Source organism: Thermobia domestica, chromosome 2 (genome assembly GCF_964235325.1).
Source record: "Thermobia domestica chromosome 2, izTheDome1.hap1.1, whole genome shotgun sequence".
In the NCBI taxonomy this organism is placed as follows: domain Eukaryota; kingdom Metazoa; phylum Arthropoda; class Insecta; order Zygentoma; family Lepismatidae; genus Thermobia; species Thermobia domestica.
This window is the reverse complement of record NC_137455.1, coordinates 88,734,043-88,759,757: the sequence shown is the minus strand read 5'-3', so window position 1 is coordinate 88,759,757 and position 25,715 is coordinate 88,734,043. Positions and strand designations below refer to the sequence as shown.

The 25,715-nt window shown below is 36.6% G+C and overlaps 1 protein-coding gene across 1 annotated transcript; it reads left to right on the top strand.

Moving 5' to 3' along the window:
• Positions 1-19,036: 19,036 nt before the first annotated feature.
• LOC145679101 (uncharacterized) lies at positions 19,037-25,477 on the top strand. The gene is made up of 2 exons (XM_081749694.1): positions 19,037-20,015; positions 25,470-25,477. Exons 1-2 carry the CDS (start codon positions 19,037-19,039, stop codon positions 25,475-25,477), a joined length of 987 nt encoding a protein of 328 aa, XP_081605820.1.
• The last annotated feature ends 238 nt before the right edge of the window (positions 25,478-25,715 follow it).

The window sequence follows — 25,715 nt, the reverse complement described above, 5'->3', positions numbered from 1 at the left end:
GCGAAACCAACGTTAGTACTTAAAGGAGTATCCTTACATCTCTACTTCCTGTTTGCAGTTCGTTTCGCGGATAAGGGAGGATGGTAAAACATGGATATTTAGATAGAGCACATACTAGTTCCTATGTAATTCCTTAAACTACTTGGCATAGGTCTTATAGTTTCTAAATCAGAGTGTTTTGAAACGTGATTTTTCGAATTTTCGGCATTTCATAACTTTGAAAGGAGACGATTTTCGACCCATGTTTATAAGAGCTTTTTTCTTCCATTTCATATAAGGAATCACCTCCGAAAGTTTTTCGGTGGAGTTACCTACCACCCTGTATATATATATATATATATATATATATATATATATATATGGGGATAGACAAAAAAAATAACACACTGCGTACAGGACACGTAAGTTCTGCCCTCCACTGTACAACACGTGTTGCCATTGCCTATTGCTTTTTGTTTTCAATGTGTCATGTGGATCTTCCTCTTCCATCAGCATTAACCAGTTCACCTGTGAGTGTCGTGGTGTGAAAGTTGTACGGTAAAATGGGCGACCTGACAGACTTCCAAAGAGGCATGATCGTTGTTGGAGCTTCAGTGGCAACAGTGGCAAATATTGTGGGGGTATCGAAAGGCACTGTGTCCAATGTCACGAGGGCATACAAAATTCATGGGCAAAGCACAACAGTGGTCGATAGACAATCCTGTCAGATAGGGACCGGAGGGCATTAAAAGGGATTGTAGCAGCTAAACAGAAGACCACTGCAATGAAAATTACGTCTAAACTCAATTCCGGCCTACAGAACCCGGTTTCATCGAAAACAGTGCGACGGGAACTTCATAAAATGAAAATTCATGGCAGGGTCGCTATCGCCAAACCCCTGGTCACAGCAGTAAATGCGAAGAAGCGTATCTAGTGGTGCAAGGACCACAAGGCGTGGACTCATGAGCAGTGGAAACACGTAATGTGGTCTGATGAATCGACCTTCGCCTCGTTTCCAACAACCGGTCGTGTTTACGTATGGAGAACACCGTCGCAGGCCTATGATACAGACTGTCTCTTCCCGACTGTAAAGGATGGGGGTGGTTCTGTTACAGTATGAGCAGTGATATCTTGATATACTTCCATTTCACGTCGGATCCAAGCTATTTTGGTCGCAAAAGGAGGCCCCACACCATACTAGGTATGATTTTCACACTTTTGCAAACGTGTTGGACTTTTTGTCCAACCCCTATATATATATATATAATGTGATCAAAATACCCCCAAAACATACGTTTTTCATATTAGGTGCATTGTGCTGCCACCTACTGCCAGGCCAGGTACTCATTATCAGCGACCTCAGTAGTCATTAGACATCGTGAGAAAGCAGAATGGGGCGCTCCGCGGAACTCACGGACTTCGAACGTGGTCAGGTGATTGGGTGTCACTTGTGTCAGAAGTCTGATTTTCACACTCCTAAACATCCCTAGGTCCATTGTGTCTGAAGTAATAGTGAAGTGGAGAGGTGAAGGGACACGTAAAGCACAGAAGCATACAGGCCGACCTCGTCTTTGACTGACAGGAACCGCCGACAGTTGAAGAGGGCCGTAAAGTAATAGGCAGACATCTATCCAGACCATCACACAGGAATTCCAAACTGCATCAGGATCCACTCCAAGTACTATGACAGTTAGGCATGAGGTGAGAAAACTTGGATTTCCTGGTCGAGCGGCTGCTCATAAGCCACACATCACGCAGGTAAATGCCAAACGACGCCTCGCTTGGTGTAAGGAGCGTAAACATTGGACGATTGAACAGTGGAAAAACGTTGTGTGGAGTGACAAATCACGGTACACAATGTGGCGATCCGATGGCAGGGTATGGGTATGGCGAATGCCCAGTCATCTGTCAGCGTGTGTAGTGCCAACAGTAAAATTCGGAGGTGGTGGTGTTATGGTGTGGTCGTGTTTTTCTTGGAGGGGGCTTGCATCCCTTGCTTCGCGTGGCACTCTCACAGCGCAGACCTTCTTGCTTCCCACTGTTAAAGAACAATTCGGGGATGGAGATTGCATCTTTGAACACGATCGAGCACCTGTTCATACTGCACGGCCTGTGGCGGAGTGGTTACCGACCTTAACTTCCCTGTAATGGACTCGCCTGCACAGAGTCCTGACTTGAATTCTATAGAACAAATTTGGGATGTTTTAGAACGCCGACTTCGTGCCAGGCCTCACCGATCTACATCGATACCTCTCCTCAGTTCAGCACTCCGTGAAGAATGGCCTGCCATTCCCCAAAAAACCATCCAGCACCTGATTGAAAGTATGCCTCGGAGAGTGGAAGCTGTCATCAAGGCTAAGGGTGGGCCAACACCATATTGAATTATTGAATTCCAGCAGTACAGATGGAGGGCGCCACGAACTTGTAAGTCATTTTCAGCTAGGTGTCCGGATACTTTTGATCATATATAAATGATATATAAATGATATATATAAATGATATATAAATGATGTATATAAATAATCGAAAATGACCAATATTAGTGTCGAATCCATGGTTTTGGGGTCGCCGAGATGATCAATGATTAGTGTTGTAAATAGAAAAAAACGTTCGTATTTTTTTCAGAAATGTACTTTTTTTTTAAGAAAAAACATTTGCCCCTTTTTTTCTAAATTTCGTTTTTTTTTCAAATAGTCATTTGGAATGCATCTTACGTCTATTTAAGTATGAAATATTTTTTGTACGTGTAATCACCGTAAAATGCAACATAAATTAAACGCTAGATATTGATACGCTACAAATATTTTACAATTAATATGAATAGCATACCTACTAACAATTCGTTTTTCAGCAGTTTTCATCAATATCAACAGAAATAAAAGTAGAAATGAAATTTTGTTTTTTCGTGAAAGCAGGTCTTTAATAAATATAAATATAATGTCACGAACAGTATAAAATTCAAATAACTTGTTTAAAGGTAAAAGCTAATACTAATTTGCCTACTAGTATTTGTACCCACGCATGCACATGCATTGTTTCCTCTGCCGTTAGAAAGAGCTAGTAGCAAAGATGGAGACTAGAGAGCAGAAAGCTTTTTGTGTTTTAATAAAGACTGAATCTGTATTACAGTGCAACCATCTGTGTGAAGAATATTAAAGAGACGCTTACAACTACGTCCTTATCGTTGCAGTTGCTAAAGGTCCAAAGCCTACACACTACGGTTTACGTGCCAATTTCACAAATGAAATATTGCTGCATAACAATGAAGATTTTCTAGATCGTGTCGTCTTCAGTGATAAATCGATATTTCACCTAAGTGCTAATGTGAATACACATAATGTTCGCACTTGGCGGTCAGCAAATCTTCAGGAGATGGCAAAGTTGAAACAAAATTTCCCTAAATTGAATGTGTTTTCTGCCATATGGCGGAAAGTTATTGAGCCTTTCTTGCTTATTGACTCGATGTGTGCCGTGTGACGAATGAAGCTCACATCGAACACTTGTTGCAAAAACTGTTTGAAGTGTTCTTTTACTTGATGTATTGTTTATAATTGTACGTAAAATGTAATAAATACTACGAAGACTTAAAACCCCGATATTCATTTTAAAACACCCTGCATTTCTCACCAACAGTGTTGGAACTAAGATGTAAAAAGGAGAGAAAATTTTCCTTATAAAGTTATCGTTTACAACAACGATATTATTATTAGTCGAGACTATGACTACTACAACACGAGTTAGTAGACAAAAAAAAAAAAGTTGTCAAATGTACGCTCGAAATCCTTTCGGACCCAGGTGGCCAAAGAGGCACACACGGGTGTGTTATTTTTTAATCGAGATATCGAGATATTATTTTTGTCAAATAAAGTTGGACCATAGTTTATCATATTAATTTCTTTTTCTTCTGGGGTTGAATTTCCTTCTCAAATTTCAGTCCAGTCAAAAATTTGAGAATTTTCGAGTTTCCTTTACCTCTTTTTTCGCTGTAGCTTCCTTCATTGTAGAGAGACCTCCTTAAGACTTGCCAGGTAGATACCTCGGATAGATACCTAATTATTCACATCAATTGGACGGACCTGCGCGCAGTGTTGCCAATTAGGTAAATTAAAATTTCCCTAAATTTGGACAAAAATTCGAAATTTTTGTTTATAAATCCGTATCTATACGTCCCAGTGCAAGTCAACTTACGCCAGTCGAATATTTGTCCTTACTGAACAAACGCGGGTACAGATCGTTACAATGGGGTAATTAGGGGACGCACGGAAAATTCCTATTTAGGTTCTAACCCTTGATTTTTCTAGTTTTTTCCCTACTTTTCTGTTTACCTTAATATATTTTTGATAATTAGAAGCTTTGTTCCTTAAATATCGGAATGATACTTGTAGGATAATTAGTGGTGTACCAATGTTTAATTGAAGATAGTTTGCGTCTGTCTGGTAGCAGTGTTGCCAGCTACAAAAATTTTAATTCCAGATTTTAGGAGGAAATTTTGGGGAAATTATTTGCTTTGTCTATTATTTCCCTCTTGTTCGCTACATCGGAACAAACGGATCAGTATCTTTGCCCTACACAACGAATTATAGCTTTAATATTATAATTAGGGGAAGTACAGTTGAGGTTTACATTAGACCTTGTTCTCTAAGTGGAAAGATAACTGTGATTCTTTTAGATAGGAAACAAACGATTTGAAAGTTACGAGGGCTTCCAGTCAAGTTGTGTTGATTATTTCAATACTCTGCAACAAAAATTCAATAAATATTAGTTGCCAGAAAAAAACAGACATTTGAAAAAGTGAAAAAACGTTTTTTTATTGAAAAAAACACAGAAAAAACTTTTTAACAACACTATCAATGATCTTCCGGAGCTGTTTAAATTGATGCCATTAAGGGGGCAGGCTACTAACTATTTTACAAAAGTTGACAATTTTTCTTTTGCCCGTTTTTCGTAAGTGGAAAGAGAGAATGAAATGCAACTTTACCACAATAATAGATAATTTTTTTTTCTGGCTCAGGCCCGTCTTTCAGATCCGGCATCTGAAAATTTTGACCGGAACGGGTTTTCATCATTGCCATTTATTTGTTTTCTTATCTTTATTGGATATCCATGTTTGAAAGAAAAAAGGTAAAAGGAAAAGGGAAAAAGGAAAGAACAAAAGAACCACAGCACAAGAACAAAACAAACAAAGAAACAAAGAAACAAACAAGAATAAACTATAAAAAAAATAATAATTTTCTTGCAAAGTGCTACTCAGCTTAAATCTATCCGCACCTATCCTGAACTATTCTACTTAGTATTTCAATTTCTGATCCAACAACTGTAATAGTATGGAATACGATATAAGATACTTAAATAATACATTCTATTGTTATTAATTCTTATCTACTTATCTATCTATATTATCTAACTAATCTACTCTTCTGTTTTGCTGTTATTTATTTTTATATTTTATTTCCCTGTAGTTCTTAACCATTTAATTCCTACTGATTGATTTCTTTTCTTAAGTATTAAGATGTTTTTTAAAGATTGTAGTCTTATTTTGTTTTTTAGTTACCTAGTTTCTAATTTTTGTTTTTTTAAAATTGTAATTATGGTTTCCTATTCTTATTTAATGGTTTATTATATTATTTATTATCATGTATTAATACATTTATTAGTTACGTTACTATTTATCCCTTTTTCCCTCTTGTTATTCCACATGAGTGTTTAATGATATTGTTTAATTAATTTTATATTTCTTTATTAATTATTTGAATTGTTATATTATTTAGTTAAGTTTTATTTAATAATGTGTTGCTTCATCTTCTTTCTTCGGTTTTCACCGTATGACAATGGTTCCTCTCCCGTATGCTGTATGTTTATTTATCAAACTGCACTCCTCTTCACTTTTCACAACAAAACAGATCACTATGGTTTTTCACTGTATGATTGGTTCTCTCCTGTGGTCACGGAAATCATTTACACTAACGTTTCACTTCATTAATAACTTCCACTCTTATATGACCTAAATTTAATAGTTATTCATGAAGTATTCTGTGAGCGTTCTCAGTTTCGTGTCCATGCCATATCACAGTCCTGTATGTACTGACTTGAGGTCCAGAACCCACTCAGAGCACTTAGTGTAGATCCTGGTCCGTTGTGTCCTTTCGCTCGCACACCCAGGCTGGGACCGTCATTTCGGCCGAGATCGACTGAAGCGGTCACTAAGTTCACTATCTCTGAGACACTTCTCTTCACTTATTGTCCATAACGCAATGAGGTACACCCAAAACCCGGAAATCACGAACACAAAAGCACACATGCGACGCACACACACAAGACCATACGCATCCGGAGTTCCATCCGGTGTAAACCGGGGATGCGATGATCCACTCGCTCCTCTCCCCCGGGGGGCACGGAATATCAGTGCCATCCTGAAGATTTTCTTCGGTCCGGAAGATTTCATTCATTCAAAAACACTCAAAGACACATCCACTCTAATTCTATTTACATTTATGCAATGGTTATTCGTTTTCATTGTAATAAGTTCTTCTTATTTCTGAATAGCTGTTTGCTATTTGCTTTAAGATGTTAAAATCATTTTCGTTTTCCACTATTTGTATTAGATTTTTACGTCTAATATTTTCCCTCTCTGGTATTACATCTTCTGTCAGAGGGCACCAAAAGATGTGGTGCTTTGGTGTTCCAATTTCGCCGCATTCACAGATTGCATTCTCTTTGGCCTTTATTCTATACAGGTAAGTTTCATAGGGGCCGTGCCCACTTAGAAAGTGAATGATACCTGGACTTGGATCTAGATATTTTAACTTTTTCCTTTTATTAATTGTTAAAATAATATCCCATAATCTTCTTGATTTGTTTGAGTTTGTCCATTCTAAGTTCCATATTTCTTCTATAGTTTCTTCGACCTTCTTCTTTGTTGTTACTGCCTTGCCAAGAAGATCCATTAGCTTTTCGTTTTCTTTCTTTTTTAGCCAGTAGAATGCTGCTCTTTGTAGTATTACCAGATGTAGTGGTTTTATATGTAGTAGTATACATAATGCTTCATTTGGCACTGTGTTAATGCTCCACTTAGTCTTATAAGTAAATTTCTTTGAGGTCTATTTATGGAATCTCTAATTTTTTTGTTCTCGAAAATTCGATGTACCCATAGACTTGAAGCATATGCCATAGTCGCACATAGTATTATATCATGGTATAGCTTTAATATTTTATTTGGTAACTTGTATGTATTTTTGCCAATTGTCATTAGTTTGTTGGCAATTTTATTACTTTTTTCAACTATATACTGTACATGTTTCTCAAAGTTTAAATTTTCATCTATTGTTACGCCTAAGTATTTAAATTCTGTTACTCTTTTTATTTTTTTATTTAATATTTTTATTTGTGGTTCCCTAGTTAATTTGGTTCCAAAAAGCATAAACTTAGTTTTTTTTTCGCTGAAAGCTTTAATTTATTTTCAGAGCACCAATTATATAGACTTTCCACTACTTGGTTAGTTTTTGTTTCTATTTCTCTTCTGGAATTTGCCGAGGTTATTATTACAATATCATCAGCAAAGGCTATGATTCTATCTATTGACTCATTCTTTGCCATTTTCTCCAGGCAAGGCTGTAGTTGTATATCCCACATCAGGGGTCCCAAGATTGAACCTTGTGGACAGCCCTTTTCATTTTGTATTTCTTTATCTCCCATTTCTGTTTGTATAACTACTTTTCTGTGTTGGAAATAGTCTTTTATTACGTTTTGCAGATATTGTGGAAGCCTTAATTTATTTAAATTCTCTAATAACGCTGGTATCCATAAATTATCGAATGCTCCCTCGATGTCAACAAACAACGCTAGAGCATATTTTTTTTTGGTAGTAACTATTTTGTATTTGTTCTTTAAAAACATTCAGTGCATCCTCGGTCGATCTTCCCGCTCTAAAACCATATTGTAGAGTGTCATTCTGTGTATTTCTATACTTGTTTATCCTATTAGCTATAACTCTCTCATAAATTTTGCTTATGTTCTTTAGTAAACATATTGGTCTGTAGGCACCAATTTCTAAGGGGTCTCTGTCTAGGCTCTTAAGTAGTATAATTAACTTCGAAATTTTCCATTCATTTGGGAATGTTTGTTTCTTTAACAATATGTTGTAAAGTCTTGTTAAGTAAGGGACCCATATATCTTTATTCCTTTTATATATTTCATTTGTTATTTCATCAAGGCCTGGGGCCTTACCTGTTTTTAGTTTCTTTATAATTTTTTCTACTTCATCATTTGTTACCAATTCGGAGTCGTCCACATTTAATATTGTTGCTTCTCTTGCATGATTTCTTCTTAGCTGCATCTGTCCCATTGTATCATCTTCCATCGTATCCTTAGGAAAAAATTTCTGCATTAATTTGTCTAGTGTTTCTTCTTTTGTTTTTGTGTACGTTCCATCTGCATTTTTAATTGTACATAATGTTGTAGGATTAATCTTTTGCATAATTAATTTATATGGAAAACCCCAAGGATCCATTTCTATGTTTTTCGCCAGAAACAATTCCCAACTTCGTTTTTTCTCCAGTAATACCGCCTGTTCAGATTCGTCCTTTACCTTTCTATTGACTTAGGCTAGATTCGAACTCGTAACCCTTGAATCCATAAGTCTGCGCTCTACCGATTGAGCTAACAATTGCTGTTGAGTTATAATGTTATTCTACATTATTCTACATTATAATAGATAATGTTATTCTACACTCGAAAATATAAATCGGAAGAATTTTCAATGTTGCCATGCATGGAAATTACAGTGTGACCAGCATTTAAAAATCTGGATTCAGGCAGCAATTAGAAAAATGAACTCAACGGTAATTGACGACTTGTCATGTTGTCTTGGTTCCTTGTTAACTACTTTTTAAATAAAATTTATATTTATTTTGTACTGTTTATTACTAAATTATTTATATTGTGCTGTTTATTACACAATAAATACAAATATTATACAACTAGTTAACAAGGAACCAAGGCAACATGACACGTTATCAATTACCGTTGAGTTCATTTTTCTAGTCGCTGCCTGAACCTAAATTATTGGGTAATTCAAATTCTGGTCACACTGTAATTTCTATGGATGGCAACATTGAAAATTCTTCCGATTTGTATTTTCGGGTGTAGAACAACATTATCTATTATTGGGTAAGTTACATTTCATTATCTCTTTTCACTTACGAAAAGCGGACAAAAGAAAAATTGTTAGCTTTTGAAAAATACGGTATTTAGTACTCTGCCCCCTTAAAAACGAAAACAGCATATTTCACGGGTACTAACCACATGAGATACGGAGTTGTACACTTAAATTTTCATTTCAACCCAGCGAAGCGGGTAATGTATGCTAGTCTTTATTATTATCTTTTAACCCGACTGCAGTTAAACAACGGAATCTTAGGAAAAAAATATATATGTATATGTTATAAATAAAATAATACAAATTCACACTTGCAGCCACAAATATTCGATTGAGGGGGAAGATATGTTACAGAAATACTACTACTACTACTACTACTACTACTACTACTACTACTACTACTACTACTACTACTACTACTACTACTACTACTACTACTACTAATAATAATAATAATAATAATAATAATAATAATAATAATAATAACTGTGTTTCGTTTCACACTGAAACAGTAGTAGACTTCTAAACTATAAGAATTGAGCACTTAAACTTGAAGTATTAAATTTATATAACTACTTGAATAAAGGAAGGAATAAGATCAAAGATAGAATCTGTTTCTCGGACGCTGTGAATCCACATCGAAAAGCCATTATTTGCTATCTCTTATTGTTTTGGCTCTATGGAGCTTGTCGCTATCTATTGCAATTTTATTCATTATACGATCTGTGTTGTAATTGGAAATCGTTATTTCCACCAGTTTCGTTTGAATAGATAGATAAAAGTAGAGGCAAAACTCAATCTTGCGACGCTAAATCTTTTTTTTTAAAAAAAAAAGACTTTTAGATATATATTTTATCGTTTTTGCTATGTGAAAATAAGTATTGAAACCGAAAGAACAACTAAGTTTCGATCATTTCTGGTATTGGTAGACTGTTGAAAGTGGTTGTGGTATGTTCTTTTTAAGACTCTTAATCTTTTGCAAAACACCGCTTCTCGCTATCTATTACAGTCTTTGTTTTATTGAAACCAACGTTGAAACCGGGAACAATTAATTTCTATCACTTCTGGTTTGATTGGATTGAGTTTAACGTCCCGGTCAGCAGCGTAGCTATATGAGACATGGACTTAGTTTAACTTGGGATCCAAACCACATGAGCTCCCTCCGAAAAATGAACGACAAAGACGTGTACGTTAACCACATAGCAACAAGGGAACTCACACTTCCAATTTGAATACAGGCTTAACGGAGGAGTTGTAACCTATCATTGGGGCCCTAAATCGATTGGAAACACATCGCTTCTTGATATATTTTTTTCGTTTTTTTCTTTGAAAATCAGTATTGAAGCCGGAAGTATCAGTAAATTTTAACCACTTCTAATTTTCGTAAAGTATAGCGGGCAATAAAGGTATTTTCTCTGGATACCAGGGATCGATTACAGAAACCGCTTCTCGCTGTCTGTTACCGTTTTTGTTCTATAGCGATAAACGTTGAAACCGTATTTTTTGCCCAATGAATACCATATATCACTGACATTAGAAGTATTGTGTGTGTAATGTACTTGGTTATTACATACTGCATGCAGAAAGAAAGAAAACACTGGTCATACATGAATTAGAAACTCCAACCGGAAGTAGGCTCAAATCTTCCAAACGGTGGGATATATTCACTGTTCAACATTTTTTCACTTTTTATTTTTTACAGAAACGAAACTAGCCGTTCTTTATTGATTTTTGGCCACAGAACGCGAAAATCGCACTTAAAATTCTCTCCTGGCTCAGGTTTCTGAGTAATTTAGCATGTAACACTATGGGACATTGTAAGTACATGATTTGAAATTATTGTTTTACACGGTACAAAGTGTCGTTCTTGACAAGTATTTGCTGCATATTGGACTTGGCAACGTTGTACGTTATCAACAGCTAGCGCGAGCGTCTCATGAGTCACGTGAGACAATGATTGCAAGTTGCAACTAGCTCCAGTTAACGTCTCTAATCGTATTCGTGGCGTGCTTCAAGCACTAGTGTGGCAGACTGTTTGTGTTACTGGTGAACCAGCAGTTTGAAAGTAGTGAGTGAGGACATTATCACTGTTGTACTGTACATGTTGTTTTCATTGCGAAGTGTCAGTGATTCAAGGAAGGTGCTGCAATGCCCCGCGTTTGTAAAAATTCGGTGGACAGTATGTGCTGCATATGTGCGGACGTGATTTGTGGTTCCAGGAAGCGGCCATTGACTGCTGCAGTGCGAAGAGCATATTTACTATACTTTGGTTGTCGCGTTGGAGACCAGGATAAATCATAGGCTCCCCACGTTTGTTGTACGAGTTGTTCATCTACTCTCAATGCTTGGATGCATGGGAAGAACGTTTCCATGCGCTTTGCTGTGCCCGCCATTTGGCGTGAACCAACAAACCATCGTACAGACTGTTACTTTTGCATGCTACCCTGGTTGAAGAATGGTATAAATACGAAGAAGAATAGCAAGATCGTATACCCAGTGATACCATCTGTCATTCGTCCAGTGGAGATGGATTGTCTGTTCCCGATCCCCCGGCTACTATTCCAACGGAAAGTGATAGAGAGAATGAAAGTAAAGGTGAACCTGCTCCATATACCAGTGACACTGATCCTTCATTTGAGCCGAAAACCAACTATCCTGAAGCACACCGACTCACACAAGCGGAGCTTCATGACCTGATTAGAGATTTGGAACTGCCAAAGAATAAAGCTGCGCTCTTAGCATCTAGGTTACAGCAGTGGAACCTTCTGGAGAATACAGTTAGGGTATCAACTCTACGTAATCATCAAAAAGATCTTGCAAAATATATCTGCTGCACTGATGAGTTAGTATTTTGCAATGATGTTCCAGGTTTGATGCAGAAACTAAAGATTCCGTACAAAGTAGAAGATTGGAGACTGTTTATAGACACCTCCAAAACAAGCCTTAAGGCTGTGCTCCCGTGCAACAGTAAGGAGATAGCAGCATCAATTCCTGTTGCTTATGCACCCCTAGGTAAAGAAAGTTATTCTATGTTGGAACGCGTTCTGGATCTTATAAAATATCGTGAACACAAGTGGTTAGTTTGTGGTGATTTAAAGGTGATCGCAACTTTGCTTGGTCTGCAGGGTGGCTATACAAAGTACAGTTGTTACATATGTGAGTGGGATAGTCGTGCAAAGAATGTCCATTACACTCAAAAGGAATGGCCGTGACGAACAGCTTTGTTGCCAGGCGAAAAAAAAACATTTCAAATGTACCTCTCGTGAACCCACAAAGCATTGTGCTACCACAATTGCACATCAAACTTGGACTCATGAATGTATTTGTGAAGACCATGAACAGGAATGAACGTGCATGCGCATACTTGTGCCAAAAGTTTCCGCGTCTAAGTACAGAAAAGATTAAGCAGGGAGTCTTTATTGGTCCGCAAATACGCAAGCTATTGTAAGACGAGGTGTTTGAATCTATTTTCAGTGCTGATGAGCTTCATGCGTGGCATTGTTTCCGCAATGCTTGTACCAGATTCTTGGGCAACCACCGAACCGAACATTACAAAAAAATTAGTAGAAGAATTGCTATTTGCCTACGAGAAACTTGGCTGCAATATGTCACTCAAAATGCACTTCTATGTAGTGCTATATGTAAAATATTAAAAGTGCTATTACATCGATAGTGTGCCAGAAGGACGTTATATCTTCGAAGTTGGCATTCACTCTTTCCAACATAGTTCTGTCGATTTGGGCGACTTTCACGAGAATAGCTTTCTTCAATTCTAGCAATGTATGGTGCCTATGATTGTATACACGTACCTTGAGGTAACTTCACAAGAAATAATCGCACTTGGGCAGAGGGGAACAATGAAAGTGGGCAATGAATGTTCCTGAATCTAGAAATAATGTGACCTGGGAAGAAAGAGTGAAGAATATTTGAGATTAAGAATATAGAAGGTGAAGCACAATCTTGAAAAGTAACGTAACGGAAGTAACGCGTTACTTGTAACGCGATACTTTTTAAGTAACGTTTCCTAGTAACGCGTTATATTTTTCCAAAGTAACTGTAGCGGTAACGCGTTACAAATTTTTGAGTAACGTACCTAGTTTGCGTTACATTTCGGATGAGTAATACTTCTTAAAAGCTGAGGATGATGTTGGAGAGAATTTAAAAGTAAAGTGTCTGAAATGCCCCGGCGGAAAACCAACAACTAGAGTGCCATAATTAACAATATACAGTAAGGTGTTAATATAAATAAACTGTGTTCTGATAAGCAGGCCTACTTTATTGCTAGAAAATAGTTTGTTAATGATATGTAATATTGAAGTTCTTTCGGATTAGTTTGCGTATCCTAGAGTCCCGTTGATTTCTCGCAGAGTTTGGAACAACTAACTTTGAAAAGAATGAACCGATTTTAGAGTTACTGGCAAGTTTTAATTCACCCCCAGTTCATGTGTTCTCATTTTATTGGTTCTAGTGTAATGCTTCTCTATATTCTGTATTCTTAATTCTACATAACAACATTGTTATTATTGTATAATTAGTTTAGCAGAATAATAATAAGCAGCCATTTTTCTAACGCATAGGGATGGGCACGAGTTGAGCTAAAACTCGATTCGACTCGAAACGGATTGAATTCAAGTCGAGTCAAAGGTAATTTTCTCGAGTCGAGTTCCGATCCGATTCACTGTTTTTGACGTAGAGTTTCGAGTCGAGTCGACTTTGATAAATGGCTCGCTCGTTCAGCTCGTTTTAAAATTATGGCCTGATTACACTGGAAAGCGAAAGCAATGAGAAATGTAAGTATAATATGGAATACTTTTAGTATTGCTCACGAGAGGAGACACTTCTCGCATCTCGTCTCGATAACGAGACCGCAAGAGATTTTTATAACGAGCTTAGTTCGGCTCAGCTCAACTGAAACGATGGCTCGAGCCGGTTCGCTTGGGGTAAATCATCGGCTCGAGCCGCCTTGGTTGGGATGAGTCATCTTCTCGGTTCAGCTCAAGTGGGCCGAGGGATCTAGCCGGCTCGGTTGGGTGAACTGTTGGTTCGGCTCGCTTCTCGGTTCGGCTCGATAGTGAATGAGCTTTGAGCCGAGATGCTTGAATCGTTGACAATTCTAAACCCGGACCAACATTTTTCAAGCCGAATTCTCGAGTCGAGCTCAAAGATGTTTGTTTCGAATCTAGCCAAGTTTCAAAGAAAACTCGCTCGAACTCACTCGTGCCTATCTCTACGAGTAACGCAGTATGACATTTTAGTCAGTGAAAATGTGCATATGCCTATAGCTGTCAAGTAAGAATTTGTTTTTGCATCTACATAAAGCGATTCAGAATGTGCAATAATAATAATAATAATAATAATAATAATAATAATAATAATAATAATAATAATAATAATAATAATAATAATAATAATAATGGCAGTAGTAGTACGAAAAATTGAAGTAATAAGATTTTTTTCACATATTGAAAGTTCCGGACCTAAAAGTAACGCATTAGTAACGCGTTACTTTCGAAGTAGGGTAACAGTTACTTTTCTGGAGCAAGTAACGCGTTACATTTTAAGGGAAAGTAAAGTAACTTGTAACGCGTTACATTTTTACAAGTAACATACTCAACACTGGTGAAGTAGTACCAGATCAAGAAATTTCGGGCCCCGCCGCAAGAAAATTTGAAAGGGCCCCTCTACATTTAATATTTTTAAATAGTAGGCCTACATTTTAATGAAATATTCCTAGTGTTCTATTTGCTATGGAAGAGAGATACAAACACTTATGTTTTACAAAAAATCCTTTCTCCTCGAGTTCATCTCCGCAAACTCACGTATAAAATCTCTCTTTTCAATGGTCGAAGCCCTCTCATGATTGATTGCCATCATTCTCAAATCGCTCATTCTCTCCTGTTATTGAACACCTTAAATAATTCTTGATCCTCTCTAAGACTTCAGAATGACCTTTCAGCGGACGCTACAGTCACGGGTAAAGTCAGGAATAAAGCAAGAGTAGTCAAAACTTCAGAATAACTTGGGGCAATAGTATTAAACTCGACGTGTGGTAATACCGCCAATTCAAGAACAATGTTGATGTTTGAAATATGTTTTTTAGGTCCAGTGCGAAGGGAAATTAATTCCATTGGTAGCGACGGCCTAATGTCTTGCTGTTACTTCTTTTGCAGTTTCTCAGCCTTAAGAGCCTGCCATACTAAAAATAATACAAAATTTACCATTTTCTTTTATTTGTTTTTCATAAGTGAAAAGAGATCATGAAATGCAATTTACTACAATCATAAATAATATTATTCTACAACAGAAAATATGAACCTGAAGAATTTTTGGTATTGCCATCCATAGAAATTATAGTGTTGCTAGAATAACATTTAACCCAAAATCTAAGTTAAGGCAGCGACTAGAGGAACGAACTCAACTGCATTTGAATTAAACATCATGTTGTATGAGAATCCTGTGAACTACTTTTTAAATAACAGTTGTATTTATTTTGTAAAATACAAAATAGTTTTTTAACACACAATTATTAAAATTAAATAATAATGTTATTTAAAAAGTAGTTCACAGGATACCAGAACAATATGATACGTACACTGACTGAGCAAAACTCATGGGATACCCACCTAATATCTAGTCGGGGCCCCTCTGGCGCACCGATAGGGCTTGGAACAGAGTCTGCAAGTCCCTGGTACATGTCCGGAGGCAGTTGACACCACACAGTCTGCAGAGCGGCAGCTAATTGCGGCCTATTCGTGGGTTAAGGATCCAATGCCCGGAGCCTGAGTTCTAGGGTATCCCAGATATGCTCAATGGGGTTCATATCAGGGCTTCTCGGTGGCCAGTTCAGTCGTTGGATCTCACTTGCATTGTCGTCGAACCGACGATATTGGCGCGAGGTGGCCCCGCATTGTCCTGTCGAAACATCGCAATGTCATCAGGATGTTCAAACATCACAAACGTGTGGAGATGGTCTCCGAGCAGCTGACGATACCGTGGACCAGTCAATGTGTCTTCCAGAAAAATCAGGGGAAAAATCATGGTAGGAAAATGCATCCCACACCATGACTACGTCCTCTTGGCATAAGGGATCCATCGCTTCTTGCGGTCTGCGCCACACACGTTGCCTTCCATCGGCCTGATGCAGTTGATAACGTGACTTGTCAACCCATATGACGTTATACCACTGTTGCAGTGTCCATCCGTGGTGATTGGTGTCAAATGCATGCCGGAGTGTCCGATGACGCTGGGTTAGCAGTAGAACATGTGTAGGGCGACGTCTCCCATACCGAAGACACACATGTTCCGACGGATTGTTCACTGGGTGACTTTCTAGTACGGCCAGTGTTGAATTGGGCTTTGATTTGTTGCACAGTTGCTCTCCTGTCTCTGTTGATCACTCGTCCCAGGTGTCGTCGGTCTCGGTTATTAAGGACCTCTGGACGCCCGGTATAATGTCTGTTGTGACACTTTCATTCGCCGATTCTGGGTACACACTCGACACTATTGAATATGGGAAGCCGAATTCCCGCACCTCCTCCGAAATCGAATGTTCCATGCGTGAGCACTCACCATCATGCCAGGTTCGAATGCCGTCAACTCACGACGACGTTGCATTTTACTGGATCACTCACACAGCCAGTTCCCACAACGTTCTACACACAACTGAAACCGTCCCGGAACCCTGCTGGTGGCTTTGAGCACAAGTGATGTCCATCCGCGAATCAGTGACCTGCTATCCCATGAGTTTTGCTCAGTTAGTGTAATCAAATTTAGTTGAGTTCATTCTTCTAGTTGCTGCCTTAATTTAGATTTTTGGGAAAATGTTATTCTGGCAACACTGTAACTTCTATAGATGGCAACACTGAAAATTCTTCAGATCCATATTTTATGTTGTAGAATAACATTATCTATGATTGTGGTAAGTTGCATCTCATTATCTCCTTTCACTTATGAAAAACAAGCAAAAGAAAAATGGTAAATTTTTGTATTGTTTTTAGTATATCAGGCTCTTAGCTAAAATTTCTTCATCTGAAAAGATCACAAGTACTTTCGGGAATATGATTGAAAATTCAACCAGAATTGTCTGTAACGATGTGATATGGTTCTCTATTTCATTGTACGCGATATGTAGAAGTCTCAAATAAAACACAGTACTGACCAGAGCAGAATGAAATATATTAAAAACTATACTTACAATGTTACAGTTTCAAGGACCTAACGTCCTCTTCATCAGACACAAACACTGAGAAAAGACATGTGACAGCAGATCTTATATACATGAGAAAGTGAAAGGCCACGCCCCTTCTTCTCTCTCATTGGTCGGAGGGAACCAATGAGAATAAAGTTACTTACGCGCAAACAGAAAATTATAATGAGCCCTTTCACTTTTTCTAACAGTTCCTTAATGAGATGACATACAAAGAAAGTAAATAACAAATAGAAAATATTAAATAAGAAAAAATATATATATACATATAACTAAATATATAAATATATAAATTTAAATAAATAAATAAATAAATATTAATAGCCTATATGCACTTTTCTTGTTCCTTTTCTATCACATCCAACAATTTCTCCCATTGCTCGTGTATATTCATACCGCTTGTCCAATTCATTAGGTTCTCCTCTTGTTCTCTCTTTATTCTTCTAGCCTCTTTCCACTTTCTAATAATCTTCCTCTTCTTATTAGAAAGAGGAAGATTATTAGAAAGTGGAAAGAGGCTAGAAGAATAAAGAGAGAACAAGAGGAGAACCTAATGAATTGGACAAGCGGTATGAATATACACGAGCAATGGGAGAAATTGTTGGATGTGATAGAAAAGGAACAAGAAAAGTGCATATAGGCTATTAATATTTATTTATTTATTTATTTAAATTTATATATTTATATATTTAGTTATATATATATATTTTTTTCTTATTTAATATTTTCTATTTGTTATTTACTTTCTTTGTATGTCATCTCATTAAGGAACTGTTAGAAAAAGTGAAAGGGCTCATTATAATTTTCTGTTTGCGCGTAAGTAACTTTATCCTCATTGGTTCCCTCCGACCAATGAGAGAGAAGAAGGGGCGTGGCCTTTCACTTTCTCATGTATATAAGATCTGCTGTCACATGTCTTTTCTCAGTGTTTGTGTCTGATGAAGAGGACGTTAGGTCCTTGAAACTGTAACATTGTAAGTATAGTTTTTAATATATTTCATTCTGCTCTGGTCAGTACTGTGTTTTATTTGTTACTCTACTTATCCAGAGCCATGGAGTTTGTTCATTATGATCTACCTCCAAGTCTGAAAAGGAGGATTAACACGTGGAAAGACAAAAGGAGGAAGGAAATCTCGTATGTGCAGCAGATCAAGTTCTTGAGGAGGTGTCTGGAAGAGGGAATTACTCCAAAAGGTCTACGGGTGAGAAAGAAAGGATTAGTGTGTGAATCAGTGAGGTTCAAGAAACTAATTAAGAAAATTGAAAAAGAAGTTATCTGGGACGTCATAAGGAAAAGAAGTAAGGAAGTGAAAACAAGTGAGGAAGTGTCTAACCAACTTATGGAACATATAAAGGACGGTGTTAGTATTTTTATGAGAGAAGCAGTGATAAGAGATCTAAGAGAATGGGAAAGGAGTTTTGAAGAAAAAGTTAATACCAGATTAGCCAACAAAGGAAGATTGTTAAGTTGGAGAGAAGAAAAGGATAATAGGAACAGAGTGGTAGTGATAGGTGACATAGTTTTATCGGAAGAAGAGGAGAAGTGCTTAAGTCTAGGACATAAATTTAAGGTTAAAGAGGAAGAAGTGGACAAGAAGGAATTGGTGTACACAGTAGAACAAGCCATTGTAGACATAAAAGATAAGGACGAGAGAGAGAGAATAAGGAAAAAAGCATTGTCGATTGTTAGGTAGAATATGAACAAGAAGGAGAGTAACTTAAGGAAAGAAGAGAAGGAAGGACTGAAAAGATTAAGGAAAAGAAAGGATATCGTAGTGGAACAGGCGGACAAAGGAGGCGCGTTGGTAGTAATGGAGAAAGGATGGTACCAGGAGAAGCTAGAGGAGTTATGTGATCAGACATATGAGGAAGTCGGTAACAAGGACATGAAAGATGAAGTGTTGAAAAAGATAGTACAAGAAGGGAAAAAGGCGGGGATTAAAAAGATGATCAACGAAAAAGGAAGGATTCCTGTCATGAAAGGTTTTCCGAAAATACATAAGAAGGACGTGAAGCTAAGACCAGTACTGGACTGCAGGGGTAACTATTTTGAACCACTAGAGGAGAAATTAAGAGAGATAATGGACGAAATCAGACAAGGACAAAAGACATGCAGAGTGAAGAACACGGAAGAATTGAGGAAGAGGATAGATGAGATTAAGTGGAATCAGGAGAAGGTGTTAATGTTTAGTGTAGATGTTAAAGCCATGTTCACCAGTATAGGTAAGAAGGGATTATGTCATAAAGGCAATAGAAGAGGAGATGGAAGGGAAAGTTATAAGTCAGTGGAAAAAAGAGCGCTTAAGACTTTGTGGGAAAATAGCTATTGCATAATTGGAGAAAGACTAGTGAAGATAAAAGAAGGTTTAAGCATTGGATCCAAGCTGAGTCCAGTTCTAGCGGAAATAGTAATGAACAAGTGGGAGAAAAAAGTTACAGAACAAACAGGAGGAAAGTTACTGTTCTTTTGCAGGTATGTTGATGATTGTTTAGGCATATGGACAGGGAATAGAAATCAACTGGAGAAATATGTTGAAAGTATAGAAGACCAAGAGAAAGGCATAAGGTTAGAATTAGAAGTTGAAGAAAATAACTCTATCAATTTCATGGATATGAAGATAGAGAAGCAAGGTGAGAAAGTGACTACTAGTTGGTATCAGAAACCGTGTTGGGCAGGTATTTATTGCCACTGGAGAAGTGATGTAGACAAAGCAACTAAGAAGAATTTCATTAGGAACATGGAAAGGAAGATAGAAAACATCAACAGCGAGGAAGAGGGAAAGAAAAAAGATTTGGAAAAATTCTACAAACAATTGAACAATAATGGATATAGGATAGAGCAGTTTAGGAGAAAGAGAAAAGAAGATAATATGGATAGGAAAGAAGAGGAAGACAAGAAGTGGTACGGCATTCAGAGCATAGGCGAAAAGACCGAAGTGCTGAAGAAGTTATTAAGAAAAGGTGGTGTGAAGATTTATAGAAAAGGAGGAGAAACTTTGTTGAAGTGCATAAGGAAGAAAAGGAAAAGGAAGGAAAATCATATAGAGGAGCAGGAAGAAGGAGTGATATATGAAGTGAAGTGTAGTGAGTGTGACATGAAATACATAGGGGAGACGGGGAAAAGGCTTATGGACAGATTAAAACAACATAAGGATGATGTTAGACTGAAAAGGGATAATAATGCTATATACAAACATGTGAAGGAAACGGGACATAAAATAGACTGGGAGGGAGCTAGGGGTTTAGAGAGAGAGAAGAGGAAGATTATTAGAAAGTGGAAAGAGGCTAGAAGAATAAAGAGAGAACAAGAGGAGAACCTAATGAATTGGACAAGCGGTATGAATATACACGAGCAATGGGAGAAATTGTTGGATGTGATAGAAAAGGAACAAGAAAAGTGCATATAGGCTATTAATATTTATTTATTTATTTATTTAAATTTATATATTTATATATTTAGTTATATATATATATATATATATATATATATATATATATATATATATATATATATATATATATATTTCTTATTTAATATTTTCTATTTGTTATTTACTTTCTTTGTATGTCATCTCATTAAAAGAAAAAGTGAAAGGGCTCATTATAATTTTCTGTTTGCGCGTAAGTAACTTTATCCTCATTGGTTCCCTCCGACCAATGAGAGAGAAGAAGGGGCGTGGCCTTTCACTTTCTCATGTATATAAGATCTGCTGTCACATGTCTTTTCTCAGTGTTTGTGTCTGATGAAGAGGACGTTAGGTCCTTGAAACTGTAACATTGTAAGTATAGTTTTTAATATATTTCATTCTGCTCTGGTCAGAACTGTGTTTTATTTGTTACTCTACTTATCCAGAGCCATGGAGTATGTTCATGTAGAAGTCTATAGTAAACATTAACCCTAAAGTAAGCTCCGTGTCCGAAAACCGATAATCTACCGATTCATCGATGTGTTTTTTTCACTTTGGGTTGCCTTTTTCCTACGAACACGGGGTTGACTTTCCACTTCGCAGCAACAGCTGTGGCCTCTTGTTTTATTTGATGGTATCCTCTCATTTTCTTCAATTCCTCCCTGCTCTCTTCAAGAATGTGTAAAGCTTTCTCAAAGTCAACTTGTTTAGTTTGTAAATATCATTCTTTTTCAAGTGTTTTAAAAATTGGTATTTACAGGCAAGATGCAGGGGAATTTTAAAAACCCCTGGGCCCCCTTAGGGTCCGGTCCCCTCCGCACCGCGGGTCTTGCGGTTTATAGATCCGGCACTGGGGTGAAGTATATGTCAACATTCAGTCTCAAAGTATTGATTTTATGTAGTTTAGTAAGAGAAAAAATCTAGAAAATAGCTTCTTTGTTGTTTTCTGTTTTGATTTTAAATTTGCTCATAACTCGTTTTTGATTTGCCGGTCTTATTAAAGCCTTAGGGTTGTGTAATTTCAAAACATATAGCACTAGTGTATTCCTCAATATATGTATGTTATCTTCTTCATTTAAAGTGATAAAGCTGATATTTTTAAAGAATAGTATTAATATAAACTACTAAGCTTAGAAAACGGAATCGCTTGTGTCACATAATATAAGTTATAACTCTTCTGCAAGTATTACTACATAATTCCAGAGACGATATACTGTAGCTTAAATTACGATCAGTGGTCTTGAATGAGAAGGATGTTTTTGTAGAAAATCATGGGAGAAAGGGGCAAAATATGATCTTTGTCCCCACCAAAAATAATGGGGGCAGCTGCTACCCGGTTCCTACTCTTCTGCTTTGGAACATCTCTTGGAGAATTCGTTTCATTATCATTGAAGTCAGTGGCGGCGATTGGACGTTAAAAGTGGGGGGGCAAGACATGATCTGAATATGTGTATATCAATGTTAATATACAAATTTCCTTTGTTGAAACTATATACATTAATAGGCCATTTCAGAAAAGTGGGGGGGGGCAACTGCCCCCCTTTGCCCCCCCTAATCGCCGCCCATGATTGAAGTCAATTCTTTCAGTTTCTTGATAGATTTACATATCATACATAACCTCCGATATGAAAGAGTGCACGATCAGAAATCCAATGGCTTTCAAGATCTGATAGTAGTAGAGCTACTACAATACCCACTAAGATAGTAATAACTTTTTCCAGGGACATTCGAGAATAAAGTATTGGGTGAGAGGCATATTTTCCACTGACTGGGGAAGGGGCAGGATAAAACTCCAAATATATTATTATTTTTATGTAAACAGGGAAAACTGCTCAGAGCGCGACTCGTGACGGAAGTTACATTAGTAAAAATTAAATTTCATCTCTTCAAACTAAGAGAAGTGAAGTTACCTGATGTACTAGTTGTTGTATACAAGGGGGACGTGGCAGAAGTCCTGAAAGGTACAAGTCCTAAACGGCACAAGACCTAAACATCATAAGGCCTAAACGGCAGAAGTCCCAAAAATCATTTCGCGGCACAAGTCCTAAATGGCACTGGACCTAAAACTTCCTTGTGGCGCTACCATCGCGTCCGTGCCAAGAATAGTGTCAATCTGTTAGCCAAAGTTTTAGATATACTGTTTCATATTACAGAATCTTAGTTCTTACAAGTAATTTGTATAAATACATATTCTATCGTACTGAAATAGAAAATAAATAAATGAAGCCTATTGTTCTTTCTTGCTGTTTGCATGATAACATTTGTGTGGTGACAAAATATTAAAAACTTATCAAATGTGATTCCCATATTTTTCATGTCTGTTTTTTTTCTATTCCCATGCCATTGACTTCGTATTAGTAACATAATGTTGTATTTTAGTTATATACGTCATAAATTTTGCTTTTTTTGTGTTGTTTTGAAGTAAATTATTTTGCACATATATTTATTGTATTCAAGTCTTTCTGTAGCAAATAGTTGTCATACTGTAATTAACTACTTCTTACTCGTTATCATTATTAACAATAATTTTAGTATTACTAACATAGCTGTCACTGTTGGAATTAAATACGTTCATAATAGTATTGTGGCAACTACTTACTACTGAAATCCTTTATCAAATATTTAAGTCTGTAGTTTGTAGCAGGGGTGGCCACAGAAGTTAATAGGCCCATAGTGCGTCACTGAAATTTTAGAGGATCGTTGAAATGCAGCTTAATTGAAATTAATGAGAAACTTAGATATATTTAAAATAAATTTATTTAATACAACATTACGTTTAATCAATGCCGCATCCATGGTTAGGGAAGGAATGTATTAATGTACGAACCATTGAAATAGTGTAGAAGCAATAGCTTTTTTTTTTTTTTTTTTTTTTTTTTTTTTAGTTTTACAAGGAAGAATTGCCAATCATTGTTCCAATTCACAAGAAGGGAGACAAAACTGACTGTAATAATTATCGAGGCATTTCTCTTCTGTCAACATCCTATAAAATCCTTTCAAATATTGGAAAGAAGAAGAAGAATACAAAAGAAGTGGGAATACAATACCCCGGTACATCAATTATTTATTGATTTTAGAAAGACGTACAACTCGGTTAGGAGAGAAACATTATACAACGTTCTTACAGAACTTGGAATACCGAGAAAGCTAATTAGATTAATTAAAATATGTTTAAATGAATCCCAAAGCAAAGTCCGGGTAGGAAAATTTTTGTCCACGAGCTTTCACCTCGAAAATGGCCTGAAACAAGGAGATGCGTTGTCGCCATTATTATTTAACTTTTTTCTGGAATACGCTATAAGGAAAATGAAGGATAGGATAGAAGTGCCTAAAGGACATGAAGAACTGCAACGAAACTTTCTGTAGGGACAATAAACTAACACGTTTTTTTTATTTTCTTCGGAAAAACGGTTTTAGGAGCAAAAGCACCCACTCAAAATTTTGAAAGTTGACGCCAAAAAGGCAAGAAGAAGTAAACCGCAGTGAATGAAATTGTACACAGATATTGTAGACGTAAGATTAGGGAATACCTAATTCGTATTTTCCTGAAAAAAAAAAAAAAGTGTTGAGTGGACCGAAGCGTTGGGTGGCGGAAAGAGTGGACCGAAGCGAATGAAATTGTGTAAATATTATAAATAAAATAAGGCCTTTTGTGTTCAACAAGTGTCCCGATTTCTTCAAATTTGGCACATCAACAGGAAGCACAAACAGTGTAGCGTATTTTATAGTATTTCGGGAGGCCCCTTTCATCTTACAATATTTTTCTGCATAAACAAAAACAAGTGCCGATTTATTTTGTGTTTACTGTTGATGTGCCAAATTTGAAGCAAATCGGGTGCGGACACTTAGGAAAACCGACAGGCCTTACTTTACATCTATACTTTTTTTCGGAGGTGGCCTTATCCCCTAAACTGTTTTTTCGCACAAACTAAAAACACGTGCTCATTTTATTTTTGCATAAAGTTTCGTTGCAGTTCTTCATATCCTTTAGGAACTTCCAACGTACACTTATTTGCACCTTTCATATTTCGCAATCAACAGTTTAGAAGGTCAGTGCCTCACCTTTTTTAAAGGAAAATACGAAACACGTATTCCTTCATTCATTTTACGTCTACAATATCTGTGCACAGTTTCATTCATTTCGGTCCACTTTACAACGATATATTATTATTGTAACGGTATTATCAATCTGTACCTGTTTTTATCGACATGATCAGAGGCTAATAACTGAGCAGATATATATTTAAAAGAGAAAAAAATAGTTAATAGGTTGTCATGAAGAAATGGTTGTTAATATATGTAAAAAGTATGTATAGAAGAATAAACAAGTGGTATCTAGATACGATTCTTATAATAAAAAGGAAAAAAGGAACAATTATGGTCAGTAATTATTAGTTAATGCGTTTAATATTGTAGCTTATTGATCTAGAGTTACTATATATTAACGAACTAGGGCTACAACGATATATTATAATTATTGTAACGGTATTATCAATCTGTACCTGTTTTTATCGACATGATCAGAGGCGTAATAACTGAGCAGATATATATTTAAAAGAGAAAAAAATAGTTAATAAGTTGTCATGAAGAAATGGTTGTTTACATATGTAAAAATATGTATCGAAGAATAAACAAGTGGTACCTAGACACGATTCTTATAATAAAAAGGAAAAAAGGAACAATTATGGTCAGTAATTATTAGTTAATGCGTTTAATATTGTAGCTTATTGATCTAGAGTTACTATATATTAACGAATTACGGCTAAAACGAGAACAAATTATCGTTTTATCTGGTGCCGAAACCCAGGACCCCAGACCTCTAGTTCTGAATGAAAGTAAGAACAGAGTTTATGTGTATACATATATATCTTTTATGAGTTTCACTATTTTGAGAAGTGGAAAAAAAATCCAAGAAATTAACAATATGCAGGATTCAGAGATTGAGGAGGTACCAAGTGCATTAGATGAA

Coding starts and splice junctions, on each gene's coding strand:
- LOC145679101 (XM_081749694.1), top strand. CDS start 19,037: ATGAACAAGAAGGAGAGTAACTTAAGGAAAGAAGAGAAGGAAGGACTG.